The sequence below is a fragment of the Stegodyphus dumicola genome, chromosome X1, assembly GCF_044657685.1.
Source record: "Stegodyphus dumicola isolate Sdum_Otavi_A_Nest chromosome X1, ASM4465768v1".
In the NCBI taxonomy this organism is placed as follows: domain Eukaryota; kingdom Metazoa; phylum Arthropoda; class Arachnida; order Araneae; family Eresidae; genus Stegodyphus; species Stegodyphus dumicola.
In genome coordinates, this window is record NC_140780.1 from 55,395,481 (window position 1) to 55,415,325 (window position 19,845).

Sequence of the window (19,845 nt, forward strand, 5' to 3'; positions counted from 1 at the left end):
TCCGCTAGGCTTTTAAATGTATAGGAAAACAAACGTCGTATTGAAGAGAAACATTAAACTTAAAAACTGCACAGATTTCCAATATCCAAGAATAGTCTAATGTCCAGTATCCAAGAGAAACATTAAATTTAAAAACTGCACAGAATTATCGCCCTCATTTTTTTTCCCAAGTGGCAACAGTGCTATATCAGCAATCTCATTATATTAGCAACAATGGCTGTGTGCCATTGTTGCTGATAAAATGAGAGAGAATTACCAATTTGATGCGATTTCATCAAAAAACATAAAATAAAAAATAATAATAATAATAATTAAAAAAATAAAAAAAAATAACTCATTCGAGTTCTGAAAAAAAATCGCTTTGAGGTGCACTGGCTCTTGTGCAGATGCACCTATGTACTAAATTTCATAGTTCTGGGTCTATTAGCTTATGTGCAGAATGACCGAAAGAGACACACAGACTCTTCCTTTTATTATATGTAGAGATAACTTCAAAGTGCAGTCCAAATTTTATGGTGAATAGCATCATTGAGTTCCAATAACATGGAACAGGATGACTGATGAATTCCAATCTCTAAATATTACATCCTGAAATCAAATGATGCCAAATCTAGAGAGGCTAAGAAATCTTGCAAAGAAGATTGATAAGTCTATGTTCCCCTAATATTTCTATCAGACATTTATGTGTGATGCAATGTGAGCTGGATGTCAAATTCTGCGTGTAAATAATAATAATAAATAATAACTGCATGTAAATAATAATAATAAATAATAAGTTAGCACATTTCTTTCAACTTACTCACACAGAAGGATCAAATAACACAGGTGAAGTCTTCGAATCAGTTCTTGGGCAAGTTCTAAGAACAATACAGGTCTCAAAGGAATCAGTGAAGCTACACTATATTCATTCATGATGAATGATGTAGCATCACTTTAACATGAGTAGATGAACAACAACTCATATGAAACAGTTGTATGAGTTAACATTTCCAAGCAGAAAAGAGGGAGCTTTCTCTGTCCACATCACATGAAACAATCACTTCAGTTTCTGACAGAAAGAAAGAGGTAAATGTTTCTGCACTTTGAAGCACCAAAGATCGTGCTGTTATCGCCTGCTTGTTAAGTATTTATTCATTTCAATATAAACAAGTTAGCTTTACATAATTGCCAAAGATATGTTATTAATACAACTTGTGAATGGCAACAGAATTGAATTTCAGTTTACTGCTGTTCTAAAAAGGGTATGCTTTAAAAAGTTATGTACTAAAATGTGGGGTGCTCTCAACTTGCCTGATATGCTGCAAATAAAAACATCTTTATTTGAGAATCTTTAATGGGTGATGTTTCTTTATTAAAGCCTTTGTGGAGCTTGGGGCTCAAAGGTAAATAAGTTTAATAGCAGAAAATTTGGAAAATTTTTGGATTGCAACTTTCAGTGCAATAATTACAAAGAAAAATTCAAGAAATCATGCACTGTACTGTAGTGAGAAAGATAACATGAATTATACACTGTACAAAATATGAAGAAATAGAAAGTCCTCTAGCAGTTTCAATCTTTCCACTCTGAGCAACCACCAGTGTTTTCTTCAAACTCAGAAAATAAACAAACGAAAGATGTATTTTGAAAAAAAGCAAAATATTTTCCAAAAGATTTGCATAAACTTTAATGTTAGTAAAGGATGTAATTGAAAAGACATGAAACTGAATTTATTTATAAATGAATTTTGAGTCAAATATGTGAATGAATAAATATGTGAACAACAACATTACACGCAGCAAGTGCACACAACAGATTTATATTTAAAAATAAAAATAATATAAATTTATCGTTGCATGACTAAATTATACAATCAGAAATTGCCCTTCTATTTAAAAGTATTTAACTTACAATAATTTCAGCATTCAATTGCCTGAATCTATTACAGAAACATAAAAAATGTTAATGTATCATTGTACAATAAACAAAGCATGTGAATCTTAACTTGCTCATTTCGGTTTTTTAAGCATTATGTAAGATTTAACGAAATGAAAAAAATTATTAAACATATGTTAACAATTTAAATAAAAAAAAAGTAATACATATAATGCTCCATATGCAAATGCCATGATCATAGTGATGCATTCCTGTGTATATCTGAATGCCACAAATTATTCACAAAATTCGTTAAAGTTTAACCGAGGGTGCATTTGCATAAGCACCCTCGGTGTTACAGTGATCTGAGGTATAAAAATGTTGCACTGCTTATACAAAGCATAGAGTTTAAAGCAATGATCTTCAAACTTTTTGATCCCATATCCCTCAGATGAAAATAATTATAAGTTGTACCCCATATAATATAATATAACATGGTATATTGTAATGCAATATAATACAAGATAATGCAGTGCAATATAATGCAACATAACATAATATAATGTAACATGCATGCACTTTAAAAGCTGCTGCAATTATGATGTTGCTACACTAGTGAAACTAGACACAGTGGCCAATTAGAGAACCTTACACTCACATGATACATGATCATATACTCGAAAGTGATTGTGAACCTACTTCTTTGAAGACCACTGGTTTAGAGCATGCATTATGACTTGTTTTGGTTTGTATTTATATATCACCAAAAATTTATGCGAATGAAGTGAAAGATTAAAAAACATTCTGTACAGTAAATCTGAATGTGCATACCAAGCTAATGACAGCAATCAGTAATAGAATATTCTTTCAGCAACTACACTGCTCTTAGTTCCAGTTTCATTTTTCTAGCACCAAAGGATTTCCTCAGGGCATAAGAGTAAGCAAATTTCACTTAAGCTTGCTAACTTGATGCAGACATTGCTGCTGTGTATGTACCCTTTTAATTAATTGAAGTCATCTAAGCATTTGCATCTCCAAATGACTATGCTCTTCAGAGATCTTCTGATAAGGTTCAGTAGCACATGTGATAGAGAGGGCTTAATTTCTGAACTTAGGAATGGGGGAGCCATAAGGAAGGCTGTCAGGAGCAAAGAATAAAAATAATAAATAATAAAACAATAAGTATTCTATAATTAAAACTTCATAACATGTAGAAAAATAAAGATATTAATAAATGAATGATAAATATATGAGAATTAAATAAAATAACAAATGAAAAGTGAGTAAATTAACAAGCTTAAAAATTATCATAAAAATCAAACAAAATAATAAAACAAATGTAACGGGTAGTTTAATCGTAAAAAGATATGATATTGAGGAGAAAAGAAAGATAAATATTTTAAACAATATTCTTTTTGTGGTCACAGAAACTGCTTCCTTATTTTGGTTTCTAATCCATTTAAAGTTTTCTTCATCAAGTGTGTAAAGTCCATAAAATTTCTTCCTAATGTCATCAAATTCTGACATGGATAATTTCTTCTTCAATTGTTCAAGGTTTAATGTTTTAAAGTATTTTTGCTATTCTAAGAAAAAAGGGGCATACCTTTAATATCTAGAGTCATTATCAGTTTTAGTAACTGATAAATAAAATGGTATAATAACAGAATTTTCTAGAAGTATTTTAATTCCATCATACAATAAATTGCCTGAGTTCATCTTACTTGAGGCATGGACCTTATAAGAGATAGACCAACCCAGTGGGCAGAGCGAGTGTCCCCCACATGCCCACAAGAAGGAGCAGGGATGATCTGGTTTACTTTAACACTGAACCCTATGGAGTTTGTACCACATAACTGTTTTTAATTATTAAATGCGATACATTGTACAGTGATGAGAAAATGAAAGCCACAGTTTTTTTCAAATATATCTCATTAAAGCACTTTTTACTGCATTTCACACATTTTTTTTCCCACATGTAATTCTTGTATAAACAACATCTTTACTTTGGTAAAACAGTAAAAACTCCAAACACAAAATTTATGAACTTACTTTTGCGTACAAATAAAGTAATATTAAACAAGATTGACAGTACATGATGCTTTGAAACAAATAAGGTAAAATTTAACAAGATCTGATAATTTTTTAAAATTTTTATGAGCATTTTCAGGCAATGGTTTTTAAAATTATTATAACATTACAAGACGATCATTTATTTGATTATATGATCATTAATTATTAACATTATAAGATGACCATAAGATGATTACTTATTTTAATAATTCATAAAATTTGGAGCATAAACTTTTCTGAGTGTAATGGGGGGGGGAAGATAAAATAAAATAAAATCTGAAAGCACTCAAATTTTACATTATGCCCAAAGGGACTTTTTTTTAATGTTTTGTGTGTTACCTTTATTTATTGAATACCGTGTTCTTCGCACATAAAATAAAATTCATAAATAAATAAAATACACACATATAAAATTCAGTTCAACAGCAATATCACAAAATATATGAAAACAGCATCTTTAGAACTTCCAGGATGGTAATAAAAATGTTATTTTCCGTACAGTGTTGCATTACTTGCTTTGAACTTGTTGAGTTTGTTAATCAAAAATTCGTTAAAGTTTTACAAAATATGAAATGGATAAAAACAAATTTGAAATTCGGTCATCCAGGTGCCATGTTCTGGTGGAGGATTACGTTATTCAAAATTTTATGGCTCTAGATACTGGCGTTTCTTCCCAGTGTGAGAAACATACTTGTATTCATGCAGATTCTTCATTATTTAATTTATTTAAATATAAAACACAGGCGATAATATTTGGTGGCAACAATTTGCGAAGTGAAATGGACATTTATAGTGAAACAGCGCATATGCCGTTTCAAAACTAATAGCCTTTCTGGGCTACTAAATTAAATTCACAGTAAATAAAAAAATCTTAAGCAGAACTAGAAATAAATTTAAAAAATAATCAGTACAAAATATTAGCACAATTAATTATTAATGTTAAATACAGTCTAAAGTCGTTAATCCAGACTCGTCGGGACTTCGGTGATTCCGGATTATCGATTTTTCCGGATTATAGATCATCAGTTTAAATCTCGTAAGATGGCATACAGAAATTCTAAAATTAAAAATATGAAACCGTAATTTATGAAATAAAGAACAATTATGATCTAAAGGGTATCAAAATTTGCAAAAAGAAAAAGCTTAATATTTATTTGTTTACTTTATTAAACATTTCTTTCAATGTAAGTTGTTTAAGTTTTGCTTCGTTTCATGTGATAATACTTTCTCTTTAATTCTATTAAACAGACATAATTTCTTATTCAGTTACAAAGTTCCGCTGTTCAAGCCCTATAATTGCTGTGTCAAGAACACCGACTAATTTGTCATTCGAAATTTTTTCGTTTTCAATAACCTCTGTCACTTTCTTCGCTATCGGAAGCGAATTAAAATGACGAGGAACTTGTTTTAAATCATATCAAAGAAGGAGCATATCGAGATGAAATACTACATTTGGTAAGGAATTATAAGCCAAATAAAATAAAAACATCTGCGCTGAAGATAAGGATAGTGCTGACAGATCAACTTCCAATTCATTACGTGCCGAGCAGCGTGAAATTGATAAACAGATTTCGGATTTCAAAACATACTTTCGCTTTAGATCCTTTACATATTAACAAATATATATCGGAAATTCTATTTGATATAATCGAAAGTTTAAACTTACTTTTATAAAATTGCTTTTACAGTCTGCAAAAAATAATAAGCCGGATCCAATTCGAAAATTAAGGAACAACGCAATCATCAACATTAACTGAAATAGATAATTTTAGCTTATATGTCCATTATACATAAAACGCGCACGCGAAAACGTATTCTGCACTTGCGCACACTCATATGCGCAGTCGTAAAAGGTCTTACGCGCACGCGTAAACGCCTATGCGCATGTGTCAACACGGCCCATGTGCAGAAAGTTTTTAGTTTTGAGGTCCGGATTATAGATCATTCCGAATTATGGGTGTCCGAATTAACAACTTTTGACTGTACTATTTTAACATTAGAATAAATGTAAAAATATTATTAAGGTGTTAAAAGTGTATATCACTATGATGTATTATGAAATATAATTGAAATAAAACTCCTTTATAGAAATTATACTATAATATCCACCTATAGTTTTAAAAAAGCAATACACTTTAAAATTTTAAACAATTGAAAATTCATCTTCAGGTATTTTAGTATTTTTTGCTTATTTACACTAATAAAAACATAAAAATTGTAAGAGAAAATTGCTTGTATGAAATTTTCTATTAGTTCAGATTTAAAATATTATTTTCTACAAGAAGTAGTTACAAATTCCTTACAGCATAGGAAAAACTAAAATACACTCTTTCGCAAAAAAAAAAAAAAAAATAAATAAAAAATATAAATAAATAAATAAATAAAAATAAAATTAAATAAATAAATAAAAATAAAAATAAAAAAATCGAAGCACCATGAAGGAAGTGGTTGTTTTTGATGAAACTGAATATGTGTATAGCTCATACACAGATAATAAAATGATTAAAATGTCAAGGTCATAGCATCTGTTCACGGCTCACAATCACCCATTGAGTGTTCCAATTAGTAGTTGGTTGAACTGTCCCTGGCGGCAATGCATGCTTGAATTCGTCGAGGCAAAGAGTGGTAGAGGTTCCTAATGTCATCCTGCAACACATTCTGCCAGGCATTCATCAATTGTCACTGCAGATCTGCGATATTTTGTGGTGCCCGTCTGGCAGCCTACCATGCCCCCGACATGCTCCATTGGTGAAAGGTCTGGTAACTTTGCTGGCCAAAGAAAAGTATCAAATGCACGGAGACAGTCCAGAGATATGCAAGCGGTATGTGGCCTGGCATTATCTTGTTGGAATATGGCCCCAGAATGACGTACCCTGAAGGGTAATGTGACTGGCCGCAGTATGATATCAACATATTGTTGAGCTGTCAAAGATGTACGAAGGATGACTAAAGACGACCTGCTGTCATAAGAAATAGCACTCCACACTATCACACCAAGGGTTATAACTGTATGTCTTTGTAAAACAAAGGCTGATTGGGACCGTTGGTCCCGTCCTCTCCAGACACGAACACGGTGGTCATCTGCTTCAAGAGTGAAGCAGGATTCATCACTGAACACTATACGATGCCAGGCTGATGGCAGCCATGATGATTGGCTGCGACACCACTACAGACGACTCCGCCGATGTTGTGGTGTCAAAGGCAAACGTCTTAAAGGCCTCTGGGAGCGTAACCCCGCCTCAGACAAGCGCCGTGAAATGGTGGACGGAACCACGGGAGATATAGACGTGGCTGTAGTGCGTTGAATAGGCGACAGTGATACCGTTTGGGCGGTTCGGGCCCGGCAAACAATCATCCTATCTTGCCTCACATTTGTGATCCTTAGCCTTCCAGAGCCTTCATTTCGTCGGCAATTTCCTTATAGCAATCTTTGCTGGCACTATCTTTGCACAGCAGTGCAGGTGGCGGCCTATTGCTTGGTATGACCACCCAGCTTCAGGCAACCCTACAATGCGACAACGTTCAAAGTCATTTAGTTGTCTGTAAGGTCTTCAATATCGTCATAATGGCATCTTTAGTTGCTTCTTTATGAAATTACAATGGAAAAGAAATTTGCCACCTCTGTTACTGGTTTTATACTTTTCGAATTGCGCATTAAAAATGCGTGCTGTGATCGCAATTCCTGTTCATTTGCAAGTTCGAACAAGATGTTTTTGTATAGCAAATTTCATCACGATCGCAAAAGTCCTTCTTGATGCTTCGATTTTTTTGCAAGAGTGTATATCCAGGTCTGAAAGCATGCAACAGCCTTATAACTTTTTGGAACATTAATTATGCTTGATAAATATGCTAAATTTTTAGAAATTAATCTCTGTTTCAAAAATAAAAAATCTAATTTGTGAACAGAGGCGCTACAATGAGCTTTTCCTTGACAATTATATGCACTACAATAGCCAACCATTTTTAAGTTTCTGCAAGTCGTCCCTACCCCTCTGGATGTGGTCAAGGGGATTGGTCTATTTCTTATAAGGTCCATGACTTGAGGCACTGGTCTGCTCCAACTGAAGCTAAAATTTCACTTAAAAATGCAGAAGAACCGGAGCCGAGCTGTGGTAGACTCTATTTGAGTTTAAATGAACTGGTGATATAATTTTAGGTACTCGTTCCTTTCAGCAACCTCAAAATTTAAAGTGCTGCCAAGAATAGCAATAAATCACCAAAAACAGTCATAGTATATACTACTTAAATTTGACAAGATAAAAGTGTATGTGCTGTTTAGTCACTGCATGAATAAGCTTTTGATCACAAACACAAAAGATAAGAACAGATTGGTGATAAATTAATTTTGTAAAATGATTTCTGTTGTGTGTGAGATTGTTTATTCTGCAATGCAACTTTAATAATTCTTACCGGAATCACCATTATTTATGATTATTACATATGAAAGCTGGACCAATGCTTACGTTAATTATTCATTTATTTGTTATGAGAAGAGCTGCAAATAGACAGCATGCTAGCATATCTTCTTTCTTCAAAAATATTATAATAATATTTGACTTATTGATGACTGAGAAAGATAAGCAGTAGGCCACATTTAAATGCATTTTCTCTTCTTTTTAATGATAATAATTTTTTATTTACTAACAACTGAGGAAGATCTATCATTCTTCCAAGATGGATGCATTTTACCACATATTCAAGTATGTGAAAATGGCCATGAAATGAAACTATATATCAATGAAAGCATTCGGAGGTACAATGTAAAAAGTCACAAGTGAAAGAAAAGCATACATTTTGGCAACTGGTTCCAGAATATATTTGTAACACCGCTGGTATTTATTTACTCTTGGTCAGAGGACGTGACATCAATGAAGTAGTGTGAGAAAACATTCTAAAAATATAACTGTTAAGTGGAATAGCTTCATAAAAATTTATTTAATGCAACAACCAATTAATAAGCAAATAAATGGTTTTGGGAAAATTGTCGAAATAGATAAAAGTCTGTTATTCATAAAAAAAAATTTTTTTTAAGTGGCAGGTTTCTTCCACAACAGTCAATATTTGGTAGGTTATGCTGAGAAACTGCTACATATTTTCTTGCTGAGTTTCCAAATAAAAAGGCAACCACATTCATGGCAAAAATCATGGATTAGGTACAAGAGGGCTGGTGATTTCTTCAGACTACTGGCAAGTATACAAAACAGAACTGTAAAAAGAAGGGCATGCTCACTTTAATATGAATTATAAATTCCATTTCCAGGATCCGAAAATTTCTGCTTGTACAACATAATGTTGAAAAACTGCGGGTTTGCACTAAGAAGCAAAAAAGCATGTTCTTCATCATCTTGAGCCCTACATCGCAGAATTCAAGTGGTGAAAGTAATTGGGATGAGAAAACACTTTAATACCAGGAACTGTATGTGAGAAGTATGCTATAATCTTGGAACCATTATGATGGGAGCCATGAGATAAGAAAGCACTTCTTCCTTACATTATTTCTGCAAAGCTTCTAATGCTGTCATTCTGTTCACTAATAAAATATTACCTAGAAACTCTGGTATAAAATATGCTATCTTATATTATTTCTTAGAGATGAATCAAATTCTGGTGGACAGATTCGGAACAGATTCAAGTGGGCATTCAATTCTTTCTTAACTGACTCCTCTGATTATCTTGTGAAGCATCATGAATCAATAAGTTTTCAAACTAAAAGTTTTTCCATTAAAATAAATGGTCTGACTACGCTTACAATACAAATCGAATTTCAATACAATTTTTAGGAATTTATTACTTGTAAATTTTCATCTAATTCACAGACTGCAACAAATTTTTGGAATAAAACTTCCGAAATACTTTATACAAATAAAAACGGCCGCATATATAATAGCATACACGCCAAGGGAAAAAGTACGTCAGTATTTACACGGAACCGAAAATTTCAAATATCACTGTTACACAAAAAGGGGGGGTACAATGCTCTTAATTTGCAGACATGCAGCTTTAATGCATAATTTTTACTGAATATCACAGACCCCGCCAAAAAAATCGCAGTTTAGATTTCCTGCAAAGAATATCTGCCACCATAATTTCATGCAATTTAAATATAACAATGGTATGATCCCCAAAAGTAACATAAACTTGCCAAACATGGGAGCTATATCATTAATATATTGCGGATACAGAAAAATTTCATTCTGAAAAGTTAACTTTCTATGGAAAAGATGTGTTAGATATAATTCAGATTAAGAAATTATGTGTAGTTTAAACAATCAATTACTGTACTTAAAAGGGAAAAATGTGAATAGAATGTTCATTAAAAGAATTTTTATTGCTGTTTAATAACTATATGAAATGTATTAAAAACTGGTGAATTTTGTTAGGAACACAATGGATGTTTGGGATACGTGATGCAAGTCTTTAAAAGGTTCGCAGTAAAGAATGCAGAGTTCTTCAATGTCCCTCCTAGAATGTATGCTTCTTTTTTCATTTAATTCAATCTCCATAGCAAAATCAGGCACTTCACATGCCTCTTTTAACAAGTCATTTAAAGTGTTTTAACTTTTTCATTATCACTGCTTTCACTGTCAGCCAGAGTGGTAAGATAACCCAATTCTTCATTCATCATTTCTCTATTAACCCCTTAACTGCCACGGAAAATGTACAAGATTCATTTCCCAGTGCCACGGTTTTTCACACAGGCACGCATAGTTATGTGATGTATTAGGAGGAAAATAAGTGCAAGTTTTACATTCTAAAAACTGTTTACTTTCACAAAATAAAAAGTAAAAGAGAAAAATGAATGCACAAAATTTAATGTTTTGAGTAAAAGTATAATAAAAAGATGTAAGTATAATAAAAATTATCCATAAAATGGAGTTTTGATCAATTCCTTTTTAGACCAGTAAAGTGGAATTTCATGTTTCAGTGTCATACCTTGTGAAATCAGTACGGCTAAAAAAACATACATTTCTTCTGAACTGGTTGAATGCCACGATTTTGTTCTTAATTTTTCGTTTGCAAGGTGTTGGTTCATATACTCGTCTACAAAACGGTTAGTTTCAGTAACAATGTGAAGCATGAGCAGTTCATCAAAAAATAATTCAAAAAAGATAAATGGATTTGAAACATCCGTTATATCTTTCTTTATTCCTGGAACCTACTACAAAAACTAAACAAAAACGGAGGACACAGAATTAAAAAAAAATACGTTCTACTCCAACAACACTAGCCAATACCGCACAGTCATTACTTTCACCGCTTTAGACACACCCCTCTCTCCAATTTCTCCCCCAACTTTTCTGAAATTGTATCTTTCTTTGCATACTTTGTCAAGATCATTGTGGTGTTGCATTCCAAAGCTTTGCAAATAATTTTACGGGTAGCAGCGCAAAGCAAATGATAGTAGTTTGGAAGGGCGTACATATACGTCCGGGGCAGTTAACGCATCGGCTGAGCAAGGCGTATATATAAACTCGCAACAGTTAAGGGGTTAATTCTTTGACCTTCTCCTTCTTCCATATCTGGGACTTTTGCATCGCTTTTGGTTTTGCAGTTTGTATGATTTCTTAGGCTTCATTTTCAGTCAATGGAAATCCTTTAAAACTGTTAAGTTCTGGCCAGAGCTGATTAAACTAAATATTCAGTATCGATGAATAAACGCTGAATCATATATGAATGAAATTCTAGCAATTGGACATGTCAAATAGATACAATTAATATACCAATGTATAAGCAAAATCGCATTCCACAAGTCTCTACTCAGCAATGGTTTACTGTCTTTATGGCTAGACTTATTAATATGTAGAATTTTAATAAATATAGCAATCTGAATCATTTTAAAAAGTTCAGTGTGGTCTATTTTTTAGAATATAGCATTCTGGACATTTGCATTTCTAAAAGCAGAGATAACACTAGCATAAAAAAAACGAGCATTTATTAATGCCTCCTTGAGAGAGATTTCAAATGCATACTTCACAAATAAATTTACTTGTTTGAAATAGCATCAGTAATCATCTGGATGTAATTTCATAATTTACCGGTTTCGAAATCTGTCAAACTTGTTTAAAGGTTTGTTAATATTTTTTGTTTCAAATTAAAGTAAGAAAATATTTTTCAACAAATTATTTAAATACAGGAAAAATCTAATTACACACTGACATTTAGCTGAAAATAAATTTATTTTTACCATTCTCTTTAGCTAATTTCCTTGTATTCATTTCATTCACATATTTTTAGCTTTTGGCCTTATATTACTGCTCTATTACAACACTGTTATCAATCTATCATTGATGTCTCACCATTACACATGCTGTTTTACTCACTTTAATTCTCCCTCTGAAAGTCTGATGTAGTTCTCAAACAGACTTTCATATTTTAACTCTTCCAGGAAGATTTGACACTTATCACACCTTTTTCTAGTAGGATTTTATAGTTCATTCATAATTTTAATTTAAAATTAACTTTAAAACTTACTACTCTTTTTACTTTCACTGAATTCTGTACAAGCATGAACACTATCACAGATCAGCACCATAATACTTTGACAAGATTAATTAATATGAAAATGTTCTTTGTTGTTTCATCCAAAAAGTTTTCCTAAACTACAACATACAAAATTTTATGGTTCTGATGGCACACAAAACTTTACACATGCAGGATGGATTCAGATAACCTGCAAAATCAATGACCTTCAGACTAGATTCAAACTGACCATTTATTATTAAATACTGAAATTAAAGATGAATTAACAATATTAGAAACTTTAGGTATATTGTATAGAATTAATGGACAATTTTTCTATCTGATATAATGTAACTATATTTCTTTGATTTCATAATTCAGGTGGCAGGTAGAGTAGTGGTACAAGGGGTACTTTAAGGTACCCCTTGTATTATGGCGAAGTTGTTTGATTTATCGCCAAGTTGTTGTTTCATTTATGGTAGCCTGAGTAGTTGAATTTTATGGAAACCCTATTGTGACATAATCGGGTGCATGATTCTGGGAAATTCTGAATCATGGGGTGTTTTGTAAGCGTTTTTGTGGTGTGTGTTAAAACCATTTAGATGGATTTGAATGGGTTTGTAGGAAGGAAGGTTCAGATGGTCACTATGTAAAGCGTTTGATCAGAAAGAGTATCTGGTTTGAAAAAAGTCGTTTGAGTATGATTGATATTTTGATTTTTACGTGGCTCTGGGTGTACGAAGCGAATTCGTAATTCATGGTAAGTGAATATTTGCTTTTGGTAGTTCTTAAATGTATAACATGTTTCTCCTTTTTTATGTTATTTTATTGTTTGGTTTAAAATGTATTTCATTGAGATTATGTATTTTTGGTTGCCTATATTGTAGAATTTGGTGCTCCTTTGACTTTTTAAGTGAAAATATATCAATGTATACATGGACAGAGTAAAGGGAGTGCGCAATGCAAGTTTGTGCAATTCTGGGATTTTTGTAAGTGAAAATAGGTCAACGTGTACATGGATAAAGTTAAAAGAGTGCGCAATGCCATTTTTGTGCAATTCGGGGATTTTTTTTTAAGTGAAAATAGGTCGACATGTACATGGATAAAGTCAAAGGAGTGCGCAATGCCACTTTTGTGCAATTCGGGGTTTTTTTTTTAAAGTGAAAATAAGTCGATGTGTACATGGATATCGAGTTTTTGCAATTGTTTGTCTTCTTATTTTCACTTTGTGCAGCGGCGATTTTTGGTGCAAAAATCGCCTCTTCGCAAGCCAAAATAACGAGTCAAAGAATCGCACAAAATCGGTATCCATGTACCGTCAAAAATCGCCAAGGGGTACCCTAAACTATACTTTTACCCAGGTGGCTTCTTTTATTCAAATTTTGAAATAATGTTTCCTGAAATTTTTAATACAAACAAAATCTTTTTCTCTTAATATTAGAGTTTGTTTTATCATGTTAAAAAAACATATTTTAAGCATATTTAAGTAGGAAGCATATACAGTCACATTTTGTCCATGTACACTTAAGTTTTTTAAGATCATCTTCTTGAGTTGTGTGCAGATTTTATTTTGTGTTATCTTGAAGCAGATAGAAAATTTCCTCAATATCTCTCACAAAAAATAATAATTTATTCATTGGATTATTCTTATGCATTTAACTTAAATTATTCTTGGCCTACCCTTTCTTATTTAGATTTTATTCAGCAGTTTGAAAAGTATGATCTTAGAATATGAATAACCACCATTTTTCTTTAGTAAGGCTTACAAAAATTAACCATCCATAATACACAAATTCATCAGACTATTAAAAATGCTTGAAAATTAATTTAGAAAATATATACTTACCAGTTTTTTAGTAGTTCTTACAACCAAGCCAGGCACTTTTACAAATAAAGCTCGTAATAAAGAGGATTTCCCAACATTACTACGGCCAATAAAAGTCACCTTAAGGTTTAGAAAAATTAAAATATTGAAAATTCAATAAAACACAACAGAAAGTCCAACACATGTAAAAAATAAATGCAAGGCTCTAATCCAAAATGATTATAAAAAAGTTTCAAAAATGCATATAATTGATATAACTTCATACAATAGTTATAAACAATACTGTCAGCAAACAGAGTGTTGGAAAAAAAAAAGAGAGAGGTTTCATTTTGTTAAATGCTCATACAAAACATACTTCCAATTCACTTCATACTTCCAAGGTTTCACAAAATAAAACAGAGAATTTTATAAAAACGAACTCAAAGTTGAAGGTAGAAGGTTTTCGAAAATACAAAATGCTAACTTTTTTAAAGAATGTTTTGCAGTAAAAATTCCAGGTAATTAAACACATATTATTCTTTTAAATTAAATATGCAAAGTTTTCATAGTTTTAGATGAAAAATCTGAGAAAATGCTGAAGAAGGAATTTACTAAATGAGATTGTCTTTCAGAGCTTCATTTAGTTTTAAGGAAAGTTACAAACAAATACTGCTCACCAGGCAATTAATGATTCCATACTGAGTAAAACAGCAGGGTGAATGAATATGCAGCTGGCCACATGAAAGTATTACAATTGCCTCAACAGATTTTGCATGCAAAAAGTGTGGAACTTCACAATAGATTTAAATAACATGTGATGAGCACACACTAACAGCATTTTCTGTTGTACATTGCATGAAAAAAAAATATGGGACAGTTCTATATCTCCTGTTCTATTGGGCCGATTGACGAAATTCAACTTGCTCTTTTCATGTCTCGAAAGCACAACTTAGGATATGTATTAGATTTATACACTGCTCGACATTGAAAATACAACACCAAGAAGGAGTGGTCAAAAATTTATGCAAATTTTAGAGTAGACGCACGTCACTGAGTTATGCGAATGATGTGAAATTGTTGGAAAATATAGCTTATTTTTAAATTTTTTAATGCATCATCTCTCCTCCTTGAAATGTTTATTTAGTTTAGTCCTTATTTTAATATAACATAGTAGTTACTTCTACTTCTTTTTCTTGCTGCCACTGTTTGCATTGAAAACGGACTGTCTCAACCTAATTGAGATGCAAAAACGAAACAATGTTACGTCATCTGAAAAGCCGATTCGTGCCGATAGCTGATTGGTTGCCGTGAGATGACGTCATTCCTACTTCTGCTATAAGTATCTCGCGTCGCTCTGGCTCAACCCTGCTTCTAGTTCCTGGTTTACCGGCTGGTGTGTGAGCGGTTTCCAGCCCCTTCCAAAGGATGCCTTGATTCCGGTTTACAAGATGATGGTTCCAGATTGAAGTTCTTCAGTTCCGGGGGCTGTCCTGTGAGTGACTGCCGTAGGCAACGTCCATGTTTCTTCAAGGAGGGTGGAATTAAGTGCAAATGGCGTTATGCCGGTTTTAAGTGGTTTCACATTTAAATTTTTCAGGTGTTTTCTTGACCATTGATTATGAACTTATGGAATGGGTAGCCTGCTTTATTTTTAGGTGGCATAGTCACTATTTAGGACTTTTTCATTTTATTTTTATTTTTTTGTATAGAATGCCAGTGTTTTGGTGTACAGGTAAAAATATTTGATGAATGATGATTATGTTATGTTTTGCCTAATACTCTAATATTGTTGAAATTTATTTTATGTGTTTTTATTTTTTTATTATATTGTTAATAAATTGGTTAAGTTCAAAATCTTTTATTGTCTTCAATGTCTGCACAGCATAACTCAGGGAGCTATCATTGCTAATACTGCTAAATGTTTAATATCTTTAAACTTTGCTTTAGCATCATTTTGGTTATGGGCCCAGTAGCTCCTGAGTTATTTTTTAGTGCAGACTTTTGAAGTTTAAAGTTAATTTAGGACTTAAGAGATTGGGGGGCGGTTTTTGTTAAAATTCAAATATGGCTACTGTTTGTGTCATGCATAATATTGCTAAACTTGATGCATGTAATTATTTTACATGGTCCAAAGATATGAAGTTTGTCTTGAATGAAAAAAATGCATGGCTTTTGGTCAAAGGTGTTGAGAAATGTCCTGATTTAGATGATGTTAAGGGTATTGCAAAAGAAATTATTGCCGACTTTCAAAATAGAAGTCGATTGGCATTATCGTTAATTTATATGAATGTAAGCCCTGAATATAGAAACTTGATATGTGAAATTGATGACCCAGTAGTGGCATGGAATACGCTTGCCAAATATTTCCAGCCAGATTATAAGTCAAGACATATGTCCCTGTTTTCAGAGTTCTTAAATTGTAAAATCAAGCCAAATGAAAGTATTAGTTTCTTTTCTTCTAGATTAAAACGAGTAACTGAACAGTTAGCTGATATTAATCAGGCTGTAAGAGACTCATATATATGTTTCCAGTTTCTTAGGTTTCTTCCAGATAAATTTGATCAAGTAGTTCAGAATATTTTGAGGTGGCCAGATGAAAAGTTCATTTTTAAAAATGTTGAACTTGAAATTCTAGCAGAGGAAACGCGTCTTAATTTAAGAGAGATGGATAGAGAAAACTCCAATAAGACTATAGAAGTTAAAAGTACTCACTGTGAACCCAAATTTAAGCAGATTAAAGGGCTCAAGTGTTATAACTGTGGCCGTCCAGGTCATATTAAAAAATACTGTAGAATGAGAGGTAATTTTTCCAGATCACCCTCACCTGCTTCTTCTGTTTCCTCAGCTGTATCTAGTAGTAATAAAACATCTTCTAAGTGTAAGAATAAACCCAAGTTGAGTAAAAGTAATAATTCCCATGCACAGTCCCATTTTATAGCTCAAGCCAATGTTAACAATTTGGAAGAAAATGATGATAGTTGGATCTTTGATACGGCTGCATCTCATCATTTTTGTAAAAATCGTGAATTGTTTGATACTTTTTCTCCTGTGAAAAATGAGAATATGCTAGTAGCTATTGATGGGGTAACTTTTCCAATTCATGGGAAGGGTACTGTTAAAATGAAATTTGGGGATACGGTTATTTTGCTTAAAGATGTGTTATATTCACCTGAACTAAGAGGAAATTTAATATCTGGACCTAGGGTGGATATCAATGGAGCAAGATTTTATGGTAAAAATGGGCAAATTAAAGTTACTGATGATGAGAATTCAACTTTGTACAAGGCTAAGTTGATAGGAAGTAACTATCATGTGTTCCCGAAAATAATCAAAAAGGGGGGCAAATCTGTAAAATTTGAGGCATCCGCAGTTCAGAATAATAACAGTGAATTATGGCATGGTCGGTTTGGTCATCTAAATTATGATACTATTGTCAGGACTAGTAAGAGACATTCAGTTCGAGGTCTTCCTGTGTTAAAGCACTCACCTAATTTGTTTTGTGAACATTGCCAAATCAATAAGCAAAGACGAATCTCCTATAGACCTTTAGAAGGTATTCAAGTATTTTCCCTGATGTATGGGGACCTATTAACATTCCAGGTAGGAATGGTGAACGTTATTTCGTTTCCTTTATTGACGAATATTCTCGTTATGTGGTAGTGTACCCCATTGTGGAGAAAAGTCAGGTGTTTGAAGTATTTGAAAGGCATATAGCACGTGCAGAAAGATCTTTGAACCTTAAGTTGAAATACTTTAGGACTGACAATGGGCGAGAATATGATAATGATTAATTCAGGTCATATTGTAATAAAAATGGTGTAAAGCACGAATTTACAGATGTCTATACTCCAGAACAGAATGGAGTTTGTGAGAGATTTAATCAAACAGCTCTAAATAATGTACGTGCAATCTTACACGATAGTGGAATGAGTTCTGAATTTTGGTCAGATGCAGTAATGTATTTTGCATATTCATTTAATAGAATTTGTCATAAGGGCCAAGATAGAACCCCATTTGAATTATACACTAAGCGGAAACCATCAGTACGTCATCTTAAGGCATTTGGAACGATTGCCTATGTGGGAATTCCAAAGGCTAAAAGAAATTCTAAACTCGATCCAAAGGCAACAAAGGGCCGATTGATTGGGTACAGTGTACGAAGAAAAGGGTACACGATTTGGTTGGAAAATGAGCAAAAGGTAGTAGAAACCCTAAATGCTACTTTTAAAGAGTCGATTGGAATGCAGAAAAGTGGCAGTGGAGCTGCACTGGGCACCCTACCTGATTTGGAATCTGAAGAAAGGGTAGAGTTCCAATCTACTGACATTCCAGTTGGCTATTTTCCTGAAATAGAGGAAAGAACCGATACCAATGTACCTTCTTCTACAATTGGCATTGACACTCAATCTACATTGAGACAAGTAACTTGGCTTCGTAAACCTGTTCCAAGGCCAGACGGCACTCGTACGGATGTGTATTATTTTGAGAGGGGGTGTAATCAAAGACTACGATCACCAAATGATGTAGAAAGGTATTGCACTGAACATAACATTCAGTATGATCCTACCTTGTTTGATTTCAAGGGAAGCAATACTTATAGTGGTGAAATCGACCCAACTGGTACTCCTTCAACGTCGTATACCCGAGATAGCTGACTAGATGTTTCAATTCCAAACACTTATAACCAGGCAATGAAATCCACAGAAAAGCTTAAATGGATAGAGGCAATGGAAGAGGAAATGGCCAACATGCGAAAGCATAAGGTATGGCATCTGGTTCCACTTCCTAAAGACAAGACTCCACTTGGTTGCAGGTGGATTTTTAACATTAAACGTGACGAATTTGGAAACATTGTTCGTTTTAAAGCTCGTTTAGTGGCTCAGGGTTATCGGCAAATTAAATACGACACCTATGATGAAACCTACTCTCCTGTAGTCAACTTTTCAGTAATAAGGCTCTTTTTCTCCCTTTTAGTTGCACACCTAGGATGGGCAAATATACAATGTGACGTGAAAAGTGCCTATCTCTACGCTCCTTTATCAGAGGAAATTTACATGTCCCAACCACAGGGTTTTGTAGAGCGAGATAAAGAAACTTTTGTGTGTCGATTAGATAGAGCCTTGTATGGTTTACATCAGAGTGGCCGATTATGGTACTACGAGTTGGATAGAACACTATGTAACCTAGGGTTCATCAAGTTTGAGTGGTGTAATTGTGTCTATCGTTTTAAAGATTTTGTCATTCTGTTGGTTTATGTTGATGATATAGTTGTGTTTGGGAAAAGTGAAGTTCAGGCCAAAAGGATATTAAAAGTCCTGAGTTCACATTTTGATTTGAAAATTTTAGGTAAAACAAGAAAGCTTCTGGGTGTGGAATTTGAATATGAGAAAAATAGTGTTTTAATTCATCAGCAATTATATATAGAAGACATAGTTAATCGATTTAAGTCTTTTAAAATACAAATTACTTCCCTTCCAATAGTTAAAGGTGTGAAATACTCAAAGTCTCAAAGTCCCAGTACACAAGAAGAAACAATTGAAATGATGAATTATCCTTATAGAAATGTTTTGGGATGTCTATCGTTTCTTTGCAATCGTACTCGTCCGGATATAGCTTATGCTGTTAATATATTTTCTCAGTTCCAAAGCAATCCTGGTAA

General features: G+C 33.0%; 1 protein-coding gene across 3 annotated transcripts in view; it reads right to left on the reverse strand.

Annotated features, from left to right (window-relative positions):
* LOC118189439 (GTP-binding protein 8-like) overlaps positions 1-19,845 on the reverse strand; it is a 94,933-nt gene that overhangs the window by 21,145 nt on the left and 53,943 nt on the right. For 2 of the 3 annotated variants that reach the window (XM_035360042.2, XM_035360040.2), the window contains exon 3: positions 14,229-14,327. The exons of the other annotated variant lie outside the window; for it this stretch is intronic. In XM_035360042.2, coding sequence (XP_035215933.1) covers positions 14,229-14,327 — 99 coding nt within the window. The remainder of the gene's footprint in view (positions 1-14,228; positions 14,328-19,845) is intronic. 3 annotated transcript variants of the gene reach the window in all.